General features: G+C 49.0%; 1 protein-coding gene across 6 annotated transcripts in view; it reads right to left on the bottom strand.

Annotated features, from left to right (window-relative positions):
• LOC134968915 (ovochymase-2-like) overlaps positions 1–26279 on the bottom strand; it is a 235824-nt gene that overhangs the window by 177597 nt on the left and 31948 nt on the right. For 3 of the 6 annotated variants that reach the window (XM_063944490.1, XM_063944489.1, XM_063944488.1), the window contains one exon: positions 16193–16365. The exons of 2 other annotated variants lie outside the window; for them this stretch is intronic. In XM_063944490.1, coding sequence (XP_063800560.1) covers positions 16193–16365 — 173 coding nt within the window. Of the gene's footprint in view, positions 1–5312; positions 5689–16192; positions 16366–26279 lie in introns of those variants that run through there. One more of the 6 variants, XM_063944491.1, reaches the window with a different exon arrangement.

Raw genomic sequence — 26279 nt, 5'->3', positions numbered from 1 at the left:
TGCAGGGAGGAGGTGGTATGGAGGCAGGAGGTGCTATGCACCTCCTCCTGCATTTGCATTGCTAAGGCTTGCATTTGCAAAGCTGTTCCGAGCAGCTTTGCAAATGCAATCTTTACTGAATTAGGCCCGTTTCCTACCACGTGTACACGCACACGCTGTCGCTTACACAATAGAGTTACTTTATGTTGGGAGCCAGTTAACCTGTGGGAGGAAAGTGGAGCATCTGGAGGGTACCCACACAAGTACGGGGAGAATATACAAACTCCACACAATTAGGGCCATGGTGGAAATCAAACCTACAACCTCAGTGGTGTGAATAAATGGACACATCTATAACTTTATGACACAAAAATGAACTTTAATGGGAGAAAACTCCATCTCTCTATAATACACAGATTAGCCACATGAGTTTCTTTCTACGATATGAAAGCAATATCAAGCACACCCTACTGTACATTAACCAACAGCAACAACAGCCTGGTTTAAAGAAAATCACCATAAAACTTGAGTAAGAAACACATAGTGAAAAATTTAAATATTAACGCACCCAGGGGCGGATCCAGAACAAAATGACAGGGGGGGCACCACAATAGGGGAAAAGAGTGTGGCATTGTAACAAGGGGTTTGGCCTCACAGAGAATGCCATACCCATGCGTCACGCCCTCGTTTTCATCACGCTGGGGGCACGGAGTACTAGGGCAGTGGGTGACAGGATGAGAGTGCGGGGGACGGTGAGTGAGCAGGGACAGGCCTGGTAGGGGACAGGGTGAGTGTGCGGGGGACAGGCCTGGTAGGGGACAGGGTGAGTGTGCGGGGACAGGCCTGGTAGGGGACAGGGTGAGTGAGCAGGGACAGGCCTGGTAGGGGACAGGGTGAGTGTGCGGGGACAGGCCTGGTAGGGGACAGGGTGAGTGTGCGGGGACAGGCCTGGTAGGGGACAGGGTGAGTGAGCAGGGACAGGCCTGGTAGGGGACAGGGTGAGTGTGCGGGGACAGGCCTGGTAGGGGACAGGGTGAGGGTGCGGGGACAGGCCTGGTAGGGGACAGGGTGAGTGTGCGGGGACAGGCCTGGTAGGGGACAGGGTGAGTGTGCGGGGATAGGGCAAGTGTGCGGGGACAGGCCTGGTAGGGGACAGGGCAAGTGTGTTTTTAGTTACAGCGTCCCTTTCTGTAATTATTTTTTTTATAGTCCCCATTTTTGTTGGAGTGGTCCACCTGCTTTTGTTTTTTCTTATAGTGCTCCTCCTTTTCTGTTTTTTGTTATATACCCCTCAGCTCCTGCCAGTGTGTTTTAAATATAGTGCCCTCTGTCAGGGGCGTCAGAATGATTTCACGCTGGGGGGGCAAGTTTGAATTTAATTCTGGCGCCCCTGCTGTGGTGCCGATCTCCTCTCCTTCAAACCCCCCCCCCCCTCCTCCCCTCCGCTTCCGCTGTGGTGCTGGTCGCTCTCCTTCAGTGCGGCGGGGCGCTTACCTCTGCATCCCCGTGGGCGGCATTCAAAGCAGGGTGCGGTGTCCCCTCTTCTGTAATACCCAGCTGTCTCCTCAATGGTGATGCATTACTGGGAGAAGGCGTGGCCCACAGCCATGCCTTCTCCCAGTAATACATCACCAATTGAGAGACAGCCGGCTAGTACAGAAAGGGGCGACGCATCATGTTTGGGGGGGGGGGGGGGGGGTGTCAAGCTGCCCCCCCCCCCCATTCCTACGCCTATGCCCTCTGTCCCCCGTCCTGTTTTCAGCATCTACCTGTCCCCTGACGTTCACCCACCTCACAGCAGCAAAGCCTGCTTTCTTCTCCCGGCTCCCCTGTCAGGCTGTGGCAGTGTCGCATCCTAATTACAGCAGATGTGCGACGTTGCCGGGAGCCGGGACTGGTGCTTCTGTAAGGGACACGGAGGCAATGCACGCTAACACAGCTGACTACGCACTCTGTTACTGTATGGTATCAGTGGCTAACGCAGTGACTACGCACCCTGTTACTGTATGGTATCAGTGGCTAACGCAGTGACTACGCACCCTGTTACTGTATGGTATCAGTGGCTAACGCAGTGACTACGCACCCTGTTACTGTATGGTATCAGTGGCTAACGCAGTGACTACGCACCCTGTTACTGTATGGTATCAGTGGCTAACGCAGTGACTACGCACCCTGTTACTGTATGGTATCAGTGGCAAACGCAGGATTTTCATGGGGGGGGGGGGGGGGGGGGGGTTTCCGTACGTGTGTGTGTTTGTAACTGAGCAGCCAGCACACTGCACAAGCTGTGTGTGTGTGTGTGTATGTATGTATATATATATATATATATACATACACACACACACACAGAACATCTGTACATAGACATACACACACATACTGTACACAGCATACATGCACATACATAGTATACATGCACACAGCATACTATACATACACACACTGTACATACATAACATATACACAGTATATATGCACACAGCATACACACACACACACTATACATGCACACAGCATACTGTACATACATACACATGCATACAGCATATATACATAGTTACACACACACACACACTATACATTTACATAGCAATGCACACACTCATTAACAGTAAACAGAACCCCCTCCTCACCTTACACTACAGTGGGAGCCGAAAACAGCAGACACTGCCTCACGTAGCTCTGTCTCATGGCCCCTTGAACTGCCTGAGAGGAGCTGCGCTTCCGCTGCAGCTCCCCCTACAGGCAGCCACCAGCGGCAGCAGCAGCAGCCAGGTTCTCACTGTCACCCGGACGGGATCCGGACTGAAAGTCGACAGTAACTAGGTCGACAATGTCTAGGTCGACCACTATTGGTCGACAGTAACTAGGTCGACAGGGTGTCTAGGTCGACAGGGTCTTTAGGTCGACATGTTCTAGGTCGACAGGTCAAAAGGTCGACATGAGTTTTTCACAATTTTTTCTTTTTTTGAACCTTTTCATACTTAACGATCCACGTGGACTACGATTGGAACGGTAATCTGTGCCGAGCGAAGCGGTAGCGGAGTGAAGGCACCATGCCCAAAGCATGGCGAGCGAAGCGAGCCATGCGAGGGGACGCGGTGCACTAATTGGGTTCCCGGTCACTCTACGAAGAAAACGACACCAAAATTACATTAAAAACTCATGTCGACCTTTTGACCTGTCGACCTAGAACATGTCGACCTAAAGACCCTGTCGACCTAGACACCCTGTCGACCTAGTTACTGTTACTGTCGACCAATAGTGGTCGACCTAGACATTGTCGACCTAGTTACTGTCGACTTTTAATACCACCCCCCCCCCCCCGGATCCGCCACTGAACGCACCCCCTATCTCCCGTCTGAAGGGCAATATTCAAATGGCCCCCATTATCGCCCCTATCGCGCCCAGAGCAGTTGGGCTTAGGCGCGCAAAGCACCTAAACCCGACTAAACTAATGGGTGCGATCGCACATTTGAGATTGCTACTGCCGGGGGTAGCACTTGAGCATCATGTATTCCCTTTTATAATAATTAATTAATTAATTGACTTTTGCCTCCTGTTCTCTTGCATAATATACTGTATATGTAGTGAAGTTATTACACCACCCCACCACCCACCTTGCTCTTCTGCTGTCCTGTTAGATTTCTCATGTGCAGCCCCACAACAGCCAGGGTAAATGGTGCAAGCAAGGCTTATCGTGCTGCCAGTGTGACTCCACGGATGATGGGGGAGGAGCTTCGGCTGTATGGGGCGGAGCTCGGACGGATCTGGGGGCGGAGCCTCGGGCAGATTCATCATGCCGGGGTAGCCAGTTTTGGTCAGGCCCTGGAGTGGTCGGGAGTCTCTGGACTTCGGCCAGCCAGTTTGGGCTCAAGGTAACTAAGCAGTCGTGTGGTGAGTGAGCTGCTAGTGATGACAGGATTTTTTCCCCCTGTCTCCACTGGGATCTGTGGGCCTATTTTCAATGGGGGGCCTGGAGCTGCAGCTCTATCCGCCCCATTGTTAATCCGGCCCTGCGTGGCGTCAGCAATGCACGGTGCAGGATCAGCCATGGATCTACCACCCTGTTTAGCTGACATTATATGAAAGCATAACTTAAGGGTGAAATAGTACAAAATAAGCAGACAAATGACCTGACAAAAAAAAAACCCTGTATAGTGTGACTGCAAAGCAGAGCACAGAGGATTTAGCACTTAGCCCCCCTCAGGGTACAGAATATAGGGATGGCAATATGTGTGAGATACACAAAATAGAAATCACATAGCAGCTATTGGCACACACAGTCACATGTACAATGCAGAAATTATTACAAACAATAAAACTGCACTGGACTAGCAATACTAAGTACAAACTGTACCACACTAAGTAAAGGTATATAGATATAACAATGCACAGTAAAGACTGGATGTATATCACAGGGTACTTGTAGTAAATATTCATATAGTTATGCACTTGTTCTTAACTAACACTGTCTAAATGATATGTAGAATACTTAAGTTTCCTGTAAATGCACAGCGCTGATGATGCAGGCGGCTTTACAGAGGAGACATTGCATACCTCCCAACATGACTCCCTCCAGGAGGGACACAATGCTCTGCTTCTGGACTTTTCTCTTAATGCAGTGGTTCTCAAATTCGGTCCTCAGGACCCCACACAGTGCATGTTTTGCAGGTAACCCAGCAAATGCACAGGTGTATTCATTATTAACTGACACATTTTTAAAAGGTCCACAGGTGGAGCAAATTATTTCACTTGTGATTCTGTGAGGAGACCTGCAAAACATGCACTGTGTGGGGTCCTGAGGACAGAGTTTGAGAACCTGTGTCTTAATGTATGATTGCCGGCACCTGTGTTGAACAGGTTAATGGATAAGAAAGGTGTTTCAGCACAGGTGATGGCAATCATACATTCAGAGGGAAGTCCAGGAGCAGAGCATTCTGTCCCTCCTTGAGAGGGTCATGTTGGGAGGTGTGCATTGCCCAGCGGTCCCAGAATCAGCTCAGCATGTGTGTAATGGCACCTAAACGCTGACTGGGAGTGAGGGAGACAAAGAGATGCAGCTCCAGGGTGGGAACATTTGCAGTAAATGGCGCCTGGGGCTGGGGGAGGGGCTACAGGTCAGAGCCTTATCCCCTTGCTGGACTTCACCACCGGGTACTGCGGGGCCTATTAAAGTGGACTATGAGGTAATCCGACCTGTGCCCCTTTCCCTGGTGGTCTAGAGGGGTCCCTGTACGGCCACAGTGTCCACGCCAGCGTGTGCGGCTCATCTCCTAGAGACCACGGCAGATTGCGGTTATCAGCGGGTCCCGTCTGGGGGACCCTCTTACCTCCTCCCTGTAACGCGGCCACACGATCCTGAAGAGCAGCGGCCAGTGTGTGTGCCTGAAGAAAAACCGGAGCCCTCCACTGTAAGTACCCGGCAACCAGGGCGCGGGAGTATACAGCGCCGCTGGGGGAGGTGAGGGAGCCGCAGCACGATATGTCAGAATGACATATAGCACTATTAAGTGCCTGTGCTGCAGCCCTTGAAGTCTTCTGTCTTCTAAAAAAGCTCTTTTCAGGGCTACCTAGCACAGCCCTCCCTGTTAGCTGCCTGCACTGCAGGCACCAACTTACAAACTGAGCTCCTGTGCACGGAGGCGGGGTTATAGAGGAGGCGGCGCTGTGCATCTTGGGAACAGTCAAAGCTTTTAGCCTGTTGGTGCCTCGGATCAAGATCCAACTCTACACCCCCGATGTTATCCATGTGGAACCCCAGTGTACCCCGCTGCAGAAAGCACAATTAACCCGCAAAGAGCCCTTCCAGGGAGACACAGAGTATTTTGGAGCCAGCCCACAGCGCCCTTATCACTAATGCCAAGCTTAGCCAGGTCGCAGACTAAGTACCCAGATTGGGGACTTAGTACACTAATATCGCTCCCCCATGCTATGACCCCCTGTTACCGCTGAGGTAATCTGGAGACACACTGGAGAAGCTGAGGGAAAATGACGCTGGTGAGCTGCTGGATCCTCTCATAGTGAAGCCCCGCCCCTTCAATGGTGCGCCGTCTTCCCGCTTTTTTTATACTGGCTGAGGAAATTTTTGTGCTTAAAATGGCGTAGATCCGTTTTAAGGCTGTGTTTGCCAGTGTGGGTACTGTGTACAGTGTACTGAGACGCAGTTGTGTACTGTGTCTGGAGATGCAATCTGCCCTGGTTAGAAGCCGTGCGTCTCTGTACCCTCATGCCAGAGCCAGCCCTAACCAATATGATGCCCTAGGCAAGATTTTGGCTGGTGCCCCCTAGCACCGCCGCTTGTTCTGCCTGTGACCCAGTACCATCATCCCTCACCCATAGCAGTCCTCATTTTGGTGCTACTACCCCCTATATTTTAAATAGAAACAGTGCGCACATTCGGCAAACAGGCCAAAAAGTGGTGTGTTATTGCAGGGAAGGGGCATGGCCACACAATAGTACCTCCAACTCAAATTATACCACACAGTAGTGCAACTTTATCCCCATTATACGTATCATGCGATAGTGTCCCTTATTCACGTTACATCACACAGTAGTACCACTATACCTTTTATAAGTTACTCCTTACAGTAGTGCCCCTTATTCACATTACATCACACTGAATTGCTCCTTATTCACATAAGACCACACAGTAGTGCCCTTTCAATGTTATGCCACACAATAGAGCACCTTATACACATAATGCCACACATTAGTAATGCATTTATACACATAATACCACATAGTAATGCCCCTTACACATTATTAATGTACTTATAAACATAATGCACCTTACACATTATGCTATACTTTATTAATGCCCTTATACACATAATGTCCATTACACATACATACCTCCCAACTGTCCTGATTCCAGCGGGACTGTCCCGCTGTCCCACCCGCGGGTCGCAGTGTCCCGTGGGCGGGGGGCAGTTGGGGGAGGCTTTGATCACCCGCTGCTCTGCTCCGTAAAGCAGCGAGTGATCTCTGAATACATGCTGTGCGCACGCGCACAGCATATATTCACCACTACGAGGGGAGCAGGGGGCTTCCCAGCTGCTCGGGGAACGCTGGGCACGCCCCCAAAATCAAGAAAGGCTGGTCAGCACCGCGAGGCCACGTCCACCAGTCATAAGCCATGCCCCCACCCACCGAGAACACCCCCCCTTTTCGGGTCGCAATTCTTGAAATGGAAAAGTTGGGAGGTATGCACATATGCCTCACATTATTAATGCCCATATACACATAATGACACATATAATGTCCCTTTCACATATGCCACACATTATTAGTGCACTTATACACATGACACACATAATGCCCCTAACACACAGTGTTTGCCAAACACTACTGCACAACCAACCCACCCGCACACAGCACTCACATGGCTGCTAACACTGTGACCCCTGCCTTTGCTTGGATACAGATGTGTCCTCATACATATTGCCTCAATACGCCATGCAGCAGGAGATGCCTGGCGTGAGTCCGCTGGCAACTCTGCTAATATTGGGCGCCTTTTTTGATAAAAATGTGTCTTATTTGCATTACTATGTGAATAGGATGCACAAGCATCTTCTGCTGATTAAAATGATATGTGGCATGTATATATTCTGTGTGCAACTGTGTCTGTATCTGCATACGAAATGCTACGTTTTAGTGATTTCAAGGAATACACTGTAACACAGCATTTCATAGGCAGATACAGCCACAGTAACACACAGAATATAGGCGTGCCGCATATCATCTTAATCAGCAGAACCTGCTTGTGCCCCTAGGCATACCAAATGCCCTAGCCATTTGCCTAGTTTGCCTATGCCTAGGGCCGGCTATGCCTCATGCCACCATAATGGCCGACGACCCGCTAGCCGGGACGCCGGCTTATTAGTCACCACTCTTCTCTCTCCTGGCTCTGTTAGGGGTGGTGGTGTGCTGTGGGAATGTACGCTCGACGTGGTGGGGCTAGCGAATAGTTCCCTCAGGAGCTAGTGTCCTGTCAGCGGGGAACGGGACCATTAACCCTTTGGGAGGTTGGGCCGTCCCCCCCCCCTAAGTTCCACGAAGCAGGCAGGCTGGTGCCAACCAGTCCTGCCTGAAAATAACAAACAGAAAAATAAATGCAGAAAACTCTTCAGGAGCTTCCATAAGCGTGCCAGGCTCCTCCGGGCACATTTTCTAAACTGAGTCTGGTAGGCGGGGCATAGAGGGAAGATCCAGCCCACACTATCAAATTCTTAAAGTGCCCATGGCTCCTATTGGACCCATCTATACCCCATGGTACTAAATGGAATCCTCTAGGACGTAAGAGAAAATAAGTTTGATACAGCCTATATTATAGACCATCTATTGTGATAAATATGAATACTGTATTCCATGTTCCGCAGAGTGGGCGATTGTGGATTGTATTTGCAAACCCCCCTCTAGAATTCCTGCGTTTGCCACTAGAATTATGCACTAATGGATTAGACCGCAGTTTGAGAGGTGATAAAGGAACCACTGAGTGAGCATTCCTTACTCTGGTCAGTCCTGGAAACTATAGAAAGGAAAAATAAACTTTAAACTACAGTCCTGTGTCACCATCAGTGCCAGATTAAGGTCCACATGGGCCTGGAGCTGCAATTTCTGAAGGGCCTATTGCGTGTGTGCGCAGGAGGTGTGAGATCAGCATGGTGGGGGTGTGAGTACTGATGGGGGGTGTGGGGTGTGACCATTGTTGTGGGGGTATGGTCTTCAAAGTGGGTATGGCATATATGACGTATACACCACCTGTTATATTATTGATCACTGCATAACCCCCCTCCCCTCCCTACACAATCTCATGGCTTATTAATTTTATTTAGAGTGTTTTGACAGAAACATATACCTGAAAATTAGTAATTACTCAATATCTAGCTTTGAATAAAGGGGGTAATTCTGAGTTGATTGTAGATGTGCTAAATTTAGCACATCTACTATCAGTTACTCTGACATGCGGGGGGATGCCCAGCACAGGGCTAATCCGCCTCGCATGTCATGCCCGCCCCTACCCCCCTTTACCCCCCCTGCACAGTTACAAAATCACCGCACAGCCGTGATGCTTTTGTACTTGACAAGTAGCTCCCAGCCAGCGCAGCTCCTGCGCTCTGGCAGGAAGCTACTTGTCGCATCCCGGGTTGCAGAGGCTGCGTATGACACCACGTAGCCGCCACGGCCCGCCCCCCCCCCCCCCCCAACGTTTCGGACGTGCCGCCGTTGTCCGAATCGCGCCCCGCCAACGGCATTCTAACGCCGTTGGCACACTCCCTCCCGCCCTGCGATCGCCTCTGCCTGTTAATCAGGCAGAGGCGATCGCACCAGTGAGATGCTGATAGCTGGCTGCACATGCACAGTGCGCTTAGTAATTCAGACTGCGATCGCTGCCCCTGCATCGATCTAGTCTGAATTACCCCCAAAGTACGAGGAGCAGAACATGAAAACATATGAAATAATTATAATGGGCAGTACAGATAGTGTAATAGTTAGCATTACTGCCTCACAGCACTGAGGTCATGGGTTCCATTCCCACCATGGCCCTAACTGTGTGGAGTTTGTATATTCTCCCTGTACTTGTGTGGGTTTCTTCCGGGTTCTCCGGTTTCCTCCCACAATCCAAAAATATACTGGTAGGTTAATTGGCTCCCAACAAAAATTAACCCTAGCATGAATGTGTGTGTACATGTGATAGGGAATATAGATTGTAAGCTCCACTGGGGCAGGGACTGATGTGAATGGCCAAATATTCTCTGCACAGCGCTGCGGAATATGTGTGCGCTATACAAATCACACAGTGTACCCTGACCAAAATGCTGCAATAACACTGAACGCTGGTCACCTTCTATAATTATTCTCCATAGAGTGCTGCTGCTGCAGTGTTGCATGTATTACTGGCCTATTGCTATATGTACCAGGTTGGAGGGCACCTGCTTAATTTTTGTTATTGAACTTTTTGCAAAGTGCTGCTTGCTTTATATCTATAGTAATACAATATATAAAATAGCCCTAATAAACACACATTGGAGGGAATTCAATTAGCATTGCGAGGATGTAGCTCCCAGGTTAAGTGCCGGAGCTATTCAGTTGAACGCATCATGGCCCTCATTCCGAGTTGTTCGCTCGCTAGCTGCTTTTAGCAGCATTGCACACGCTAGGCCGCCACCCTCTGGGAGTGTATCTTAGCTTAGCAGAATTGCGAACAAAAGATTAGCAGAATTGCGAATAAATAATTCTTAGCAGTTTCTGAGTAGCTCGAGACTTACTCCTACACTGCAATCAGCTCAGCCCGTTTCGTTCCTGGTTTGACGTCACAAACACGTACTTCGTTCGGCCAGCCACTCCCCCATTTCTCCAGACACTCCCGCATTTTATCCTGGCACGCCTGCGTTTTTCCGCACACTCCCAGAAAACGGTAAATTTCCGCCCAGAAACACCCACTCCCTGTCAATCACACTCCGATCACTTCAACGATGAAAATTCTTCGTTCGGACGTGAGTAAATCTACTAAGTTTTGTGCTAAAATACTTAGCGCATGCGCACTGCGTACCATGCGCATTTTTGCCTTAATCGCTCCGTTGCGAAAATCGGCAATGAGCGAACAACTCGGAATGACCCCCAATGTTCAGCATTTAACCCAGGAGATGCACCTTACCGTGACGAATGCCCAGGGCTTAGTTGCGGTAAACTGCACCTTATGAGTTAAGTGCAAGGCGTGATGCTATTATAACACAGTAACACTGCAACTAGCCTTAAGGCAATACTTGATACAGATTTCTGCTCGCCCCCTTGCATACTTGCCTACCTGACCCTCTCCATGAGGGAGAAAATGCTCTGTTCCTGGACTTTCCTGGTAATGTATGTTTGACATCACCTGTGGTCAGGGCCGGATTTAGGGGGGGGGGAGAGGGGGCGACCGCCCCCTAACACAGTCATAGCCACGCCCACTTTTGAGCAGAAGAGAGCTCTCCGGGGAGAGCCTGAGGCAGAACGATGTGCTGCAGCCCATACCACAGCAGCACAGAGGAGCCAGGAGAGCAAGGGTTACAGAGCATTTGCCCCTCACTTGCTGGTGTGTGGGTACTAGGGCTAATTAATACAATTACCCGTCAGCACAGTCACATGTACATAGAACAATCACAAAGCTCTATCTCAGTCTCACAGTCAGAATTGAGAGAGGAGGATGGGAGGAGTTGGGACTGGAGAGGGGAGGAGTCAAGATTAAACAGTAACCCCCTTCCCCCCCCTAATAGAAAAGTCTAGATCCGTCCCTGCCTGTGGTGAGCTAGGTAATTGATAAGAAAGGTGTTTCACCACAGGTGATGGCATTCATACATTACCAGGAAAGTCCAGGAACAGAGCATTTTCTCCCTCATGCGGAGGGTCTGGTAGGCAAGTATGCCCCCCTTGGGATGCTGTGAGTAGAAATCTGCTAGTAGCAGGTTTACCATGTGAGCTAATGAATAGCCCAGGCCATACTTGCCTACTCTCCCGGAATGGCCGGGAGGCTCCCGAAAATCGGGTGACCCTCCCGGCCCCCTGGAAGAGCAGGCAAGTCTCCCGATTTGAGGGGTCCCCCCTGCCCGTCCGCCCACTTTGTGTGTAAAGTGGGCGGTCCGGGCAGTCGATGACGCGATTCTTGCTGAATCGCGTCATCATAGCCACGCCCCCTGCAGTGTAATGCCGGTGATCGCGGCATTACAGAGCGTGGGGGGTGGCTTAAAGGAGGCGTCACCGTAACCCCGCCCTGTCCCTCCCTTGCTACGCCTCCGGCCCACCCCCTCCTTATGTCACAGCGCTCTCCGGCCCGCCTGTTGAGCCGTCCTGGCTGCTCTCTCCCGCAGAGAGCAGCCAGAATGTCGGTAAGTATGGCGCAGGCACTTAACCGAGGAGCTACATCCCTGCAATGTTAATTGACTTTCCCGCATTGTTTTCTGTAACTAACTTAAACACAACAACCTGCATTTAAGAAGCACCCAAAAAAAATTCAATAAGCCAACTGGATTGCACACACACCAACATGTGTGCTTGCATGTAGTCAAAGGCCTGCCACCCCCCGTGACCAAACATCCCTCATCATCTCTTAGGACAGCAGCTCCTGCTGACTCGCAGCATACAGATGATACCCGACTGCTGTCCCCAGATCTCTGTATAGTAACAATGCCGGAACCATTACCTTTATTAGCCCAGCCATGTCCCTTCTGCCACCGACGTCTGCTATCTGGGATCAGAGGGGATCGGTGTCTCCAGCCCTCAGTGCAGGTACCAGAGCCCTGGCTCCTTATGCCGGGTACACACTAGACAATGTGTGTACCGTCGATATCTGAGACAATGAGACCAGGCAGTGGGGCAAGCATCGGCAAGTGCATACACACTTGCCGATACCATCAGCGACGAATGACGGTGGGGGCCATGCTGCATTCGGCAGCATGGCCCTCGCAGGTGATATCACCCGTCAGACATGCATGGTCATTCCGAGATGATCGTAGCTGTGCTAAATTTACAATCATTCAAATTTACGATCATTCACACTGACATGTGGGGGGACGCCCAGCACAGGGCTATCCCGCCCCACATGTCAGTGCCGCCCCTCCCCCCCTGCGCAGAAGTGCAAAGGCATCGCACAGCGGCGATGCCTTTGCACTTCAAGAGTAGCTCCCGACCAGTGCAGCTTTAGCGTGCTGGCCGGGAGCTACTCGTTGCTCCCCGGCCCGCAGTGGCTGCGTGTGACGTCACACAGCAGCTGTGGCCCGCCCGCCCGGTCCGGCCACGCCTGCGTTGGCGGACCGCCACCCCGCCCAGCGACCGCCGCTGCCTGTCAATCAGGCAGAGGCTATCGTAGCGGCCCGACGGCCTTCGGCACTGCAGCGCCGGCGCATGCGCAGTTCTGACCCGATCGCACCGCTGCGATAAACTGCAGCGTGAGATCGGGTCTGAATGACCCCCATACACACTAGCCAATATCATGGACGAAGTGTCATTATTGTCTACAGTTTAGTCCTACTGTACATAATGCATAAATCCCTCTGTATATACACATTCCTCATAATATACATACTGTATATACATCCCTCATGTATATACACATACATCTCCTTAATATACATAAAGACACCCTCCTGTACATGCACATACATCCATTGTCCTGTACATATATACAAAAACCCTGCTTATACACATACCCGCCAATAAACATATATACAACCTCCTGTATATACACATAAACCCAATATACTGTAATAATATACACCCCTCCTATACATATTCATGTCATATACAGTATTTTGCACCACACTGCACCAGTGCACACAGGGTTACACCACACTACACCAACACACACAGGGTTACACCACACTACACCAACACACACAGGGTTACACCACACAGCACCAGCGCATACAGGGTTACACCACACTGCACCAGCGCACCCAGGGTTACACCACACTGCACCCGCACTCACAGGTTTACACCACACTGCACCAGCGCATACAGGGTTACACCACACTACACCAACACACACAGGGTTACACCACACTGCATCAGCGCACCCAGGGTTACACCACACTGCCCCAGCGCATACAGGGTTACACCACACTGCACAAGCACATACAGGGTTACACCACACTACAACAACACACACAGGGTTACACCACACTGCACCAGCGCACACAGGGTTACACCACACTGCACCAGCGTACCCAGGGTTACACCACACTGCACCTGCACTCACAGGTTTACACCACACTGCACCAGCGCATACAGGGTTGCACTACACTACACAAACACACACAGGGTTACACCACACTGCACCAGCGCACCCAGGGTTACACCACACTGCACCAGCGCATACAGGGTTACACCACACTGCACCAGCGCATACAGGGTTACACCACACTGCACCAGCGCATACAGGGTTACACCACACAGCACCAGCGCACACAGGGTTACACCACACTGCACCAGTTCACAACCATATGCTGCTTTGCAGACAGCTTCAGTGAATACAACCAAGTAGGGAAAAATCGGCTGTATAGTAGCACTCACTAATCCCGGGTTGCAGAGATCCAAGGCTGTAGTTGTTCCAGGCTTCAGGGTAACCAGGTACTGAAATGTCCTGTGTAGTCCTAATGAGTATCACATACCAAACCATAGATTCTTTAGATGACTTGTTGGGGGGGGAGGGGGGGGGGGGGAGCTTTAGAGCAACCAGGGGGCTACCACACTGGTGACACATTTTCAGGTGTGCAGGGGTTGAGTTTCGAGTGATTGGGGGCGGAGCTAAACGCGACCAGGGGGTTAAATAAACCAGGGACTTCCACACTGGTGTCATTGCTTCTAATGGCCGGGGGCGGAGCTTAGCGCAACTAGGGGCGGGGCTTAGAGCAACCAGGGAGTTCCACACTGCTCACTTCTTCTGATGGCCAAGTGCAGAGCTTAGCGTAGGTAGGGGGCGGAGTTTAACGTGGCCGGGTGGCGGAGCTTATAGAAACCAGAAGGACGTTCCGCACTGGTGACAGAACACTGCTTCTGATGGCCGGGGCGGAGCTTAGTGCGACCAGGGGGCGGAGCTTCTGAGGCTCCGTAGAGGTAATCGGCAGCCGGGGGTGTGGGTGCTTGGAGCAGCCAAGAGTATAATGTGCTGGGCTGTTCGTCACAATGGTGACAGTAAAAAAAAATTCTTGTCAGCACTGGCTGCACTGCAGGGGATGCCGTGGGCCTATTTTCATGAGAGGCTTGGAGCTGCAGCTCCATCCGCCCCATTGATAATCTGGCTCTGGTCACCATAAGGCTTTATATTGATGTGCCTGGTTACCCTACTGTCCTGTGCGCATTTTAATCACCTTTACTATTGTTATTTATGGAATTATTACACTAGAAGATGCATGTTTCTCCTTTTATAGTATATATACATACATACACACTGTATATACATACTGTATATACTATGCAAAGTTTAACTCAGATGTAGAAAAAATGCTGCAAAGTAAGAATGCTTTAAAAAATAGAAGCGCTAATGGTTAATTTTGAGCAAATCACGAAATGCAAAGTGACTGAACAAAAGACAAAGCTAAATCAAATCAATATGTGGTGTGACCACCCTTTCCCTTCAAAACAGCATAAATTCTTCTAGGTACACTTGTACACAGTTTTTGAAGGAATTCGGCAGGTAGGTTGTTCCAAACATCTTGGACAACTAACTACAGAACTTCAGTGGATGTAGGCTTGCTCATATCCTATTGTCTCTTCATGTAGTCCCAGACAGACTCGATGATGTTGAGATCAGGCACCTACGGGGGCCATATCATCACTTCCAGAACTCCTTGTTCTTCTTTACACTGAAGATCTTAATGACCATGGGGGGTCATTCCGAGTTGCTCGCTCGCAAGCTGCTTTTAGCAGCTTTGCACACGCTAAGCCGCCGCCTACTGGGAGTGAATCTTAGCATAGTAAAATTGCTAACGAAAGATTCTCAAAATTGCGATTACACACCTCTTAGCAGTTTCTGAGTAGCTTCAAACTTACTCGGCATCTGCGATCAGTTCAGTGCTTGTCGTTCCTGGTTTGACGTCACAAACACACCCAGCGTTCGCCCAGACACTCCGTTTCTCCAGCCACTCCCGTGTTTTTCCCAGAAACGGTAGCGTTTTTTCGCACACACCCATAAAACGGCAAGTTTCCGCCCAGAAACACCCATTTCCTGTCAATCACATTACGATCACCAGAACAAAGAAAAAACCGTGAGTAAAATTCCTAACTGCATAGCAAATTTACTTGGTGCAGTCGCAGTGCGGACATTGCGCATGCGCATTCGCGACTAATCGCTCCGTTGCGAGAAAAAAATAACGAGCGAACAACTCGGAATGACCCCCCATGGCTGTATGTTTGGGGTCATCGTCCTGCTGCAGAATAAATTTGTAGCCAATCAGGCGCCTCCCTGATGGTAGTGCATGATGAATAAGTACTATTACTATTTCTCAACATTGAGGACACCATTAATCCTATCCAAATCCCCAACTGCATTTGCTGAAATGCAGACCCAAACTTGCAGGGAGTCCTGGAAGTGATGATATGGCTCCCATAGAGCCCTGATCTCAACATCATCAAGTCTGTATGGGACTACATGCAGACACAAAAGGATTTGAGCATGCCTACATCCACAGAAGATCTGTGGTCAGTTCTCCAAGTTTGTATCCCTGTTTGTATCTACCAAACTTGATGCTTCTTGCCAGCTCCAGCACTGCAATATCATAGTTGATCGGCTGACTTGGGTTGAAGTTGGGGTGTTTGGTGACCTTCTTTATGTGGAAGAACCTTTCAGTGGATTCGTCAACAGAGAAATCGTGGTCTCCAATACACACTATTACAGTAGCTTCAACGTTTCTGTGGAAGACAAGGAACAGAGAGGGAGTTTCCACCTAACAAATTTAAAAACTGTCTGCAAATGAAACTACCATGATTATATGTTTGCAGTGCACCAACATATACCATCGCAATGTACAATAATAAGGTATATTGTAGAAGGATGTCACATCGAAACCAGGCCAAGACAAAAAAGTACAGAGAATACGCTGCAGTCGGGATTCTGCTATCTAAAATGTGGTCTAGATTTATACAATGCTAGCATACTGGACCAGTCTCATCCCTTAGATCCCTTTACTCCCTTCTCTCTATTGTCTGCTGCAGGGTCGGACTGGCCCACAGTGGTACAGGGGAAACCACCGGTAGGCCCCACTGCCTGAGGACCCACTCCTTCCTCTAGGGATCAGGTTCCAGACTGTGCACTTGTATTATACATGGTAGCTATGTTGCATTACACTGCACTAGTCTATTGTGTATTTCTCTATCGTCCTAAGTGGATGCTGGGGTTCCTGAAAGGACCATGGGGAATAGCGGCTCCGCAGGAGACAGGGCACAAAAAAGTAAAGCTTTTACCAGATCAGGTGGTGTGCACTGGCTCCTCCCCCTATGACCCTCCTCCAGACTCCAGTTAGATTTTGTGCCCGAACGAGAAGGGTGCAATCTAGGTGGCTCTCCTAAAGAGCTGCTTAGAGAAAGTTTAGCTTAGGTTTTTTACTTTACAGTGAGTCCTGCTGGCAACAGGATCACTGCAACGAGGGACTTAGGGGAGAAGTAGTGAACTCACCTGCGTGCAGAGTGGATTTGCTGCTTGGCTACTGGACACTAGCTCCAGAGGGACGATCACAGGTACAGCCTGGATGGTCACCGGAGCCGCGCCGCCGGCCCCCTTGCAGACGCTGAAGAGAGAAGAGGTCCAAAATCGGCGGCTGAAGACTCCTGAGTCTTCATAAAGGTAGCGCACAGCACTGCAGCTGTGCGCCATTTTCCTCTCAGCACACTTCACACAACAGTCACTGAGGGTGCAGAGCGCTGGGGGGGGCGCTCTGAGAGGCAAATAAAAACCTTATTAGAGGCAAAAAATACCTCACATATAGCCCACAGAGGCTATATGGAGATATTTAACCCCTGCCTAACTTCAAAAATAGCGGGAGACGAGCCCGCCGAAAAAGGGGCGGGGCCTATCTCCTCAGCACACAGCGCCATTTTCTCTCACAGAAAAGCTGGAGAGAAGGCTCCCAGGCTCTCCCCTGCACTGCACTACAGAAACAGGGTTAAAACAGAGAGGGGGGGCACTGATTTTGGCGATATTGTATATATATAAAAGATGCTATAAGGGAGAAACACTTATATAAGGTTGTCCCTATATAATTATAGCGTTTTTGGTGTGTGCTGGCAGACTCTCCCTCTGTCTCCCCAAAGGGCTAGTGGGTCCTGTCCTCTGTCAGAGCATTCCCGGTGTGTGTGCTGTGTGTCGGTACGTGTGTGTCGACATGTATGAGGACGATGTTGGTGAGGAGGCGGAGAAATTGCCTGTAATGGTGATGTCACTCTCTAGGGAGTCGACACCGGAATGGATGGCTTATTTAGAGAATTACGTGAGAATGTCAACACGCTGCAAGGTCGGTTGACGACATGAGACGGCCGACAATCTATTAGGACCGGTCCAGGCGTCTCAGAAACACCGTCAGGGGTTTTTAAAAAACGCCCATTTACCTCAGTCGGTCGACACAGACACAGACACGGACACTGAATACAGTGTCGACGGTGAATAAACAAACGTATTTCTCATTAGGGCCACACGTTAAGGGCAATGAAGGAGGTGTTACGTGTTTCTGATACTACAAGTACCACAAGAAAGGGTATTATGTGGGAGTGAAAAAACTACCTGTAGTTTTTCCTGAATCAGATAAAATAAAATGAAGTGTGTGATGATGCGTAGGGTTACCCCGATAGCAAATATTGGCGTTATACCCTTTCCCGCCAGAAATTAGGGTACGTTGGGAAACACCCCTTAGGGTGATAAGGCGCTCACACGCTTATCAAGTGGCGTTACCGTCTCCAGATACGGCCGCCCTCAAGGAGCCAGCTGATAGGAAGCTGGAAAAATATCCTAAAAAGTATATACACACATACGGTGGTTATACTGCGACCAGCGATCGCCATCAGCCTGGAGATGCAGTGCTGGGTTGGCTTGGTCGGATTCCCTGACTGAAAATATTTTATTCATGTACAGCATTTAATAGGATGCATTCTATATATATGTATGTGAGATGCACAGAGGGATATTTGCTCTCTGGCATCAAGATAAGTGCGTTGTCCATATCTCCCAGAAGATGTCAGGGACACGACAGTGGTCAGGTGATACAGATCCCATACGGCAGATGGAAGTATTGCTGTATAAAGGGAAGGAGTTATTTGGGGGTCGGTCCATCGGACCTGGGGACCACAGCAACAGCTGGGAAATCCAACCTTTTTTACCCCAAGTTACATCTCAGCTAAAAAAGACACCGTCTTTTCAGCCTCAATCTTTCCTTTCCCATGAGGGCATGCAGGCAAAAGGCCAGTCATATCTGCCCAGACATAGAGGTAAGGGAAGTAGACTGCAGCAGGCAGCCCTTTCCCAGGAAAAGAAGCCCTCCACCGCGTCTGCCAAGTCCTCAGCATGACGCTGGGGCCGTGCAAGCGGACTCAAGGTGGGGGGGTAGTCTCAAGAGTCTCAGGGCGCAGTGGGATCACTCGCAAGTTGACCCCTAGATCGTACGAGTATTATCCCAGGGGTAAAGATTGGAGAGTCGAGACATCTTCTCCTCGCAGGTTCCTGAAGTCTGCTTTACCAACGGCTCCCTCCGACAGGGAGGCAGCATTGGAAACAATTCACAAGCTGTATATCCAGCAGGTGATAATCAAAGTACCCCTCCTACGACAAGGAAAAGGGTATTATTTTTCCACACTATATTGTGGTACTGAAGCCAGACGGCTTGGTGACACATAGTCTAAATCTAAAATGTTTTGAACACTTACATAAAAGGTTCAAATCGAGATAAAGTCACTCAGAGCAGTGATAGCGAACCGGAAAAAAGGGGACTATATGGTGTCCCTGGACATCAAGGATTACCTCCATGTCCAAATTTTGTCCTTCTCATCAAGGGTACCTCTGGTTCGTGGTACAGAACTGTCAATATCAGTTTCAGACGATGCCGTTTGAATTATCCACGGCACCCCGGGCCTTTTTACCAAGGTAATGGCCGAAAAGATGTTTCTTCAAAGAAAAAAGGCATCTAAATTATCCCTTACTTGCACGACCTAAAAAGGGCAAGTTCCAGAGAACAGTTGGAGGTCGGAAGAGCACTATCTAAAGTAGTTCTTCGACGGCACGACTGGATTCTAAATATTCCAAGAATCGCAGCTGTTTTCCGACGATACGTCTGCTGTTCCTAGGGATGATTCTGGACACGGTTCAGAAAAAGGTTTTTCTTCCCGAGGAAAAAGCCAAGGAGTTATCCGACCTGTCAGGAACCTCCTAAAACCAGGAAAGGTGTCTGTACATCAATGCACAAGAGTCCTGGGAAAAATGGTGGCTTTTTACGAAGCAATTCCATTCGGCAGATTCCATGCAAGAATTTTCCAAAGGGATCTGTTGGACAAATGGTCAGGGTCGCATCCTCAGATGCACCTGCGAATAACCCTGTCGCCAAGGACAAGGGTATATCTTCTGTGGTGGTTGCAAAAGGCTCATCTATTGGAGGGCCGCAGATTCGGCATACAGGATTTGATCCTGGTGACCACGGACGCCAGCCTGAGAGGTTGGGGAGCAGTCACACAAGGAAGAAACTTCCAGGGGGTATGGACGAACCTGGAAAAGTCTCTTCACATAAACATTCTGGTACTAAGAGCAATCTAAAATGCTCTAAGCCAGGCGGAACCACTCCTGCAAGGAAAACCGGTGTTGATTCAGTCGGACAACATCACGGCGGTCGCCCATGTAAACAGACAGGGCGGCACAAGAAGCAGGAGTGCAATGGCAGAAGCTACCAAGATTCTTCGCTGGGCGGAGAATCACGTAATAGCACTGTCAGCAGTGTTCTTCCCGGGCGTGGACAACTGGGAAGCAGACTTCCTCAGCAGACACGATATTCACCCGGGAGAGGGGGGTCTTCATCCAGAAGTCTTCCACATGCTAGTAAACTGTTGGGAAAGACCAATGGTAGACATGATGGCGTCTCGCCTCAACAAGAAACTGGACAAGTATTGCGCCAGGTCAAGAGATCCACAGGCAATAGCTGTGGACGCACTGGTAACACCTTGGGTGTACAAATCAGTATATGTGTTTCCTCCTCTGCCTCTCATACCAAAGGTATTGAAGATTATACGGTGAGGAGGAGTAAGAACAATACTAGTGGCTCCGGATTGGCCAAGAAGGACTTGGTACCCGGAACTTCAAGAGTTGGTCACGGACGACCCGTGCCCTCTACTTCTGAGAAGGGACCTGCTACAACAGGGTCCCTGTCTCTTTCAAGACTTACCGCGGCTGCGTTTGACGGCATGGCGGTTGAACGCCAGATCCTAAAAGGGAAAGGCATTCCAGAAGAAGTCATTCCTACCTTGATTAAGGCAAGGAAGGAAGTCACCGCGAAACATTATCACCGCATTTGGCGAAAATATGTCGCGTGGTGCGAGGATCGGAGTGTTCCGACGGAGGAATTTCAACTGGGTCGTTTCCTACATTTCCTACAATCAGGATTGTCTATGGGTCTCAAATTGAGATCTATTAAGGTTCAAATTTCGGCCCTGTCAATATTCTTCCAAAAAGAATTGGCCTCAGTTCCTGAGGTACAGACTTTTGTTAAAGGAGTACTGCATATACAGCCTCCTGTGGTGCCTCCGGTGGCACCGTGGGATCTAAATGTAGTTTTAGATTTCCTCAAATCCCATTGGTTTGACCCATTGAAAAAGGTGGATTTTAAATATCTCACATGGAAAGTGACTATGTTACTGGCCCTGGCTTCCGCCAGGAGAGTATCTGAATTGGCGGCTTTATCTTATAAAAGCCCTTATCTAATCTTCCATTCGGATAGGGCAGAACTGAGGACTCGTCCGCATTTTCTCCCTAAGGTGGTATCAGCGTTTCACCTGAACCAACCTATTGTGGTGCCTGCGGCCACTGGCGACTTGGAGGACTCCAAGTTGTTGGACGTTGTCAGAGCCTTAAAAATATACATTTCAAGGACGGCTGAAGTCAGAAAATCTGACTCGCTGTTGATACTATATGCACCCAACAAGTTGGGTGCCCCTGCTTCTAAGCAGACGATTGCTCGTTGGATTTGTAACACAATTCAACTTGCTCATTCTGTGGCAGGCCTGCCACAGCCTAAATCTGTTAAGGCCCATTCCACAAGGAAGGTGGGCTCATCTTGGGCGGCTGCCCGAGGGGTCTCGGCATTACAATTCTGCCGAGCAGCTACGTGGTGGGGGGAAAACACGTTTGTAAAATTCTACAAATTTGATACCCTGGCAAAAGAGGACTTGGAATTCTCTCATTCGGTGCTGCAGAGTCATCCGCACTCTCCCGCCCGTTTGGGAGCTTTGGTATAATCCCCATGGTCCTTTCAGGAACCCCAGCATCCACTTAGGACGATAGAGAAAATAAGAATTTACTTACCGATAATTCTATTTCTCGGAGTCCGTAGTGGATGCTGGGCGCCCATCCCAAGTGCGGATTATCTGCAATACTGTACATAGTTATTGTTAACAAATTCGGGTTATATTGTTAAGGAGCCATCTTTAAGAGGCTCTTTCTGTTATCATACTGTTAACTGGGTTTAGATCACAAGTTGTACGGTGTGATTGGTGTGGCTGGTATGAGTCTTACCCGGGATTCAAATTGCCTCCCTTATTGTGTACGCTCGTCCGGGCACAGTACCTAACTGGAGTCTGGAGGAGGGTCATAGGGGGAGGAGCCAGTGCACACCACCTGATCTGGTAAAAGCTTTACTTTTTTGTGCCCTGTCTCCTGCGGAGCCGCTATTCCCCATGGTCCTTTCAGGAACCCCAGCATCCACTACGGACTCCGAGAAATAGAATTATCGGTAAGTAAATTCTTATTTTCCACACCCCCTTTGTAGGCTGGTCACACCCATAAGTTTGGGCCCCTATCACTGCATTCCCACGGTGGGCCCTTCATACCCCAGTCCGACATTAGTCTGCTGTACAAGCCACAGTTCCCACGGTGCATGTCAGACACAAGACAGATTCTCTGTGATTATTATATAGATTTAAAAAGCTACACGAGGTAAAAACTGAGATTAGATGAGGTATAAACTGAGATTAGTGTGCTTATGAAGTACTGATACATTATAATAAGGTTTTGAGGGGAGATATATATATATATATACACATACAGTATATATAGGAGTTGTGATCCAGTGGAACAAAAAAAGCTTATTCAATGTAACATGTAAATGAGGACTTGCACGGTCGTACCTTCCTTTCATTATCAGAACAGCACTGTTTTCACTGAGAAAATGGTGCAGCGGTCATTTTCCCAGTGATTTGCACATGAGCAGTAGATATGTGCCCGGGAATAAGGAGAGGGTGCCATTTTCCCAAAGACCTGCGCATATGCTGTAGACATAGTCCTACCAAAGCCAGAGTCTAACCGCTGCGGCCGCTGACAGGCGGGGGCCTGCAAGGAGCCTGCACATGGGCCCTCTGCTCTCTTAATCCGCACCTGCTAGGTGTATACTATAGAATTGTTGGACTGATTTGCCAGTAATTAGGTGATCAGCCTGTTTTACTGCATAGTGTGTAGGCATGAGCGCTTTGGCCAAACACTGATAAACAGTTAAAAAATGCCTGGAAACATTCTGCGTCCATTATCCAATCTGTCAGACTTGACATAAAATATTGGATAAAAGGTTCAGATAAAGTGCAGTGTATTCTCCCTGTAGGTGGATACTATATAAGCAATTTCAATGAAGTGTGATAGAAAATCTGAAACTTTAAAAAAAAAACACAAAAACCCACTTAATATGTAGAACAGATATCAGGGCCTTCCAGTGGCACAAAAAATCATCCCGGTTGTTGGTTTGACCCACCCCATAAAAAGATTGCACTTGTGTGGCCAAGTGCACTCTTGCTGCCTGTGCCACTGCCAGACGATCACAGATTGGGTTTGGGTCACAAGGGACCTGGCCAATAAGGGATTCCCTCTTACTGTCAAGTGACCACCTGTTACAGACTCCCCCCACTGCGCAGTGGGTGGGTATTTTGCTGCCACCACCAGGCTCCTACCACTGGCACCTAACACCACGTTTCTGCTCAGGCTCCTACCACCAGCACATGAATCAAAGCTGGATTAAGGCTCTGTGAGGCCAGGTGCACTAAAGAGCAGGGGGTCCCCATGGACTAAAATAAGATTTAGGGTAGACTCACCATGGTTAAATCTCTTTCTGCAAGGTACACTGGGTTCCACAGGGAATACATCGGGGTGTAGAGCTGGATCTTGATCCAGAGGCACCAACAGGCTAAAGCTTTAGACTGTCCCAGGAAGCATTGCGGAGCCTCCTCTATATAACCCCGCCTCCAGGCACTGTGAGCTCAGTTTTAGTTAACCAGTCCAATGCAGAAGCAGGTAAAAGAGAAGGCAGATGTTAGTCACAAAGAACCACGTTCTCACGACAGGATAAGGGACCAGCGGCTAATGCCATACAAACCCAAAGTAGCTAAGTGCGTCAGGGTGGGCGCCCTGTAGAACCCAGTGTACCTCGCAGAAAGACATTTAACCATGGTAAGTCTACCATAAATCTCCTTTTCTGCAGCGGAGTACACTGTGTACCACAGGGAATACATTGGAGATGACCTATAGCAGTTCCTCAAGGGAGGGGACGCACCTTGGCGGGTATGAGAACCTGGCGTCCAAAGGAAGCATCCTGGGAGGCTGAAGTATCAAAGGCCTAGAACCTAATGAATGTCTTCACTGAGGACCATGTAGCCACCCTTGCACAATTGTTCTGTGGACGCGCCACGGCAGGCCACCCAAGAAGGTCCAACAGACCGAGTAGAATGGGCCTTAATAGCAGCAGGAGCTGGGAGCCCAGCCTGTGCATAAGCTTTTGCAATCACCATTCTAATCCATCTGGCCAAGGTTTACTTATTCGCAGGCCAGCCATATTTGTTGAAACCAAAAAGTACAAAAAGGGTATCTGACCTCCTGATAGAGGCAGTCCTCTCCACATAAACACGGAGAGCCCTTACCACATCCAAAGACCACTCTTTGGAGTACAAGTCAGAAGAGATGAAGGTTGGAACTACAATCTCTTGGTTAAGGTGAAAAGATGACACCACTTTAGGTAAGTAACCTTGGAGAGTTCTCAGAACTGCCTGGTCCCGATGGAATATCAGAAAGGTGTGTGGTATAAAAGATAGATTGTGTCTAGTTAGACAGTCAGTAGACCGACACCATATGTTAGACAGACATTAGGTTGACAGGGTCAAAAGGTCAACATGAAAAAAGGTCGACAGGATCAAAAGGTCGACATAAAGGTAGACGCCATGTTTTTTGCATTTTTTTGGTTTGTGTGGATAGTTTTGTCATCTGGGACCCCCAATTGTAGAAAGGCTCCCAAGGCCTCTAAATCTGTAATAGTAACACATGAGTAACATAACGATAGCAAAATCCTGCAAATAAAGGATTAGTACAAAATATCCTGTGGAGGGTAAACACATAAACAGAGAACAGTATGTGGATCACAGACATATCAATATAAAAACAATACAGCGATAAGGAGAGATACGGTATATAGTAGAGACAACATAGTAAAACCTGATCAACAAGTATAGAAAGAACACTTGCAGAGTTAAATCCAGAAGACACTTGGGTTAACAGCCGGCTAGGCCGCAAACACAGCAAGTAAGTCCTGGAGTAAACAGTAGAAAGGAATACAGAAACTCCAGTTTAGAGAGTGATGGTTGTCAGGTACGAGAATGTGAGGAAGCCAGGCTTTTTTTGAGATTACGAACAGGTGTCCAAGGTGTTCATACTGGAGGGAGCGTGGGAGGATCCTATCTAGAATGTAGGTGTGTCCATTCTGGGAGCGACGGCGTGTTGATGGAAAGGGCAGAACAAAATAGAGCCAAGTCATTTGGAGATTGTAAACTAAGATTACGACCATCATGAGAGGCTTGGATGCTCAAAGGGAAGCCCCAACAAAAGCGGATATTCTTACGCTTTAGGGCATCCGTAAGCGGTTTGAGGAGCCAACTGTGTTGAAGAGTATTCCAGGACAGGTCAGAGAAGATTTGGATTTTGGAACCACTAAATTCAATCCCATCTAGTTTCCTCGCTTTTGCCAGTACATCTTCTTGACGTGATAGTAATGGAGGCGGCAAATAATATCCCTGGGAGCTTCAGAGGGAAGGCTTTTCGGAAGGAGTGTGTGGTGTGTGCGATCAAAGAGAATGACATTGTCCAGTTCCGCATCAGTAATTTCATTAAAATCTTGGCGAGTACGTCCACGATACCCGGCCCTTGTTCATCCTCAGGGATGCCATGTATCTGAAGATTGTTTCTCCTCCCTCTGTTGTCCAAATCATCCATACGACGTTGAAGCGCCTTGAGTTCTTGAGCGTGTGTAAAGACGGTGTCCCCAAGTCGTCGCTGTTAAGAATCCAAATCACCAAGGTGATCTTCCATGTCAGACACCCAATGAGTAATTTGGGATAGATCGGCCTGAAGCACCGATATCTCCACCTTGACTGTAGCACCAATTCTCTTTTCCAAATCCAGAAAATCTGATTTCGTAGGGAGACCTTTTTTGGTAGGAAGGGATCTAAGATGTTTTAAGACATCGGCCATGGTGGGTTCCGTAGAGGCATCAGACCCACTCTTAGGTGATGATGCCATGATGTCGATGGTATCAGCAGGAGAGGAGTCAGGA

Source organism: Pseudophryne corroboree, chromosome 11, assembly GCF_028390025.1.
Source record: "Pseudophryne corroboree isolate aPseCor3 chromosome 11, aPseCor3.hap2, whole genome shotgun sequence".
Taxonomy (NCBI): Eukaryota; Metazoa; Chordata; class Amphibia; order Anura; family Myobatrachidae; genus Pseudophryne; species Pseudophryne corroboree.
The sequence above is the reverse complement of the archived record's forward strand: the minus strand, read 5'-3'. Positions and strand labels throughout refer to the sequence as shown.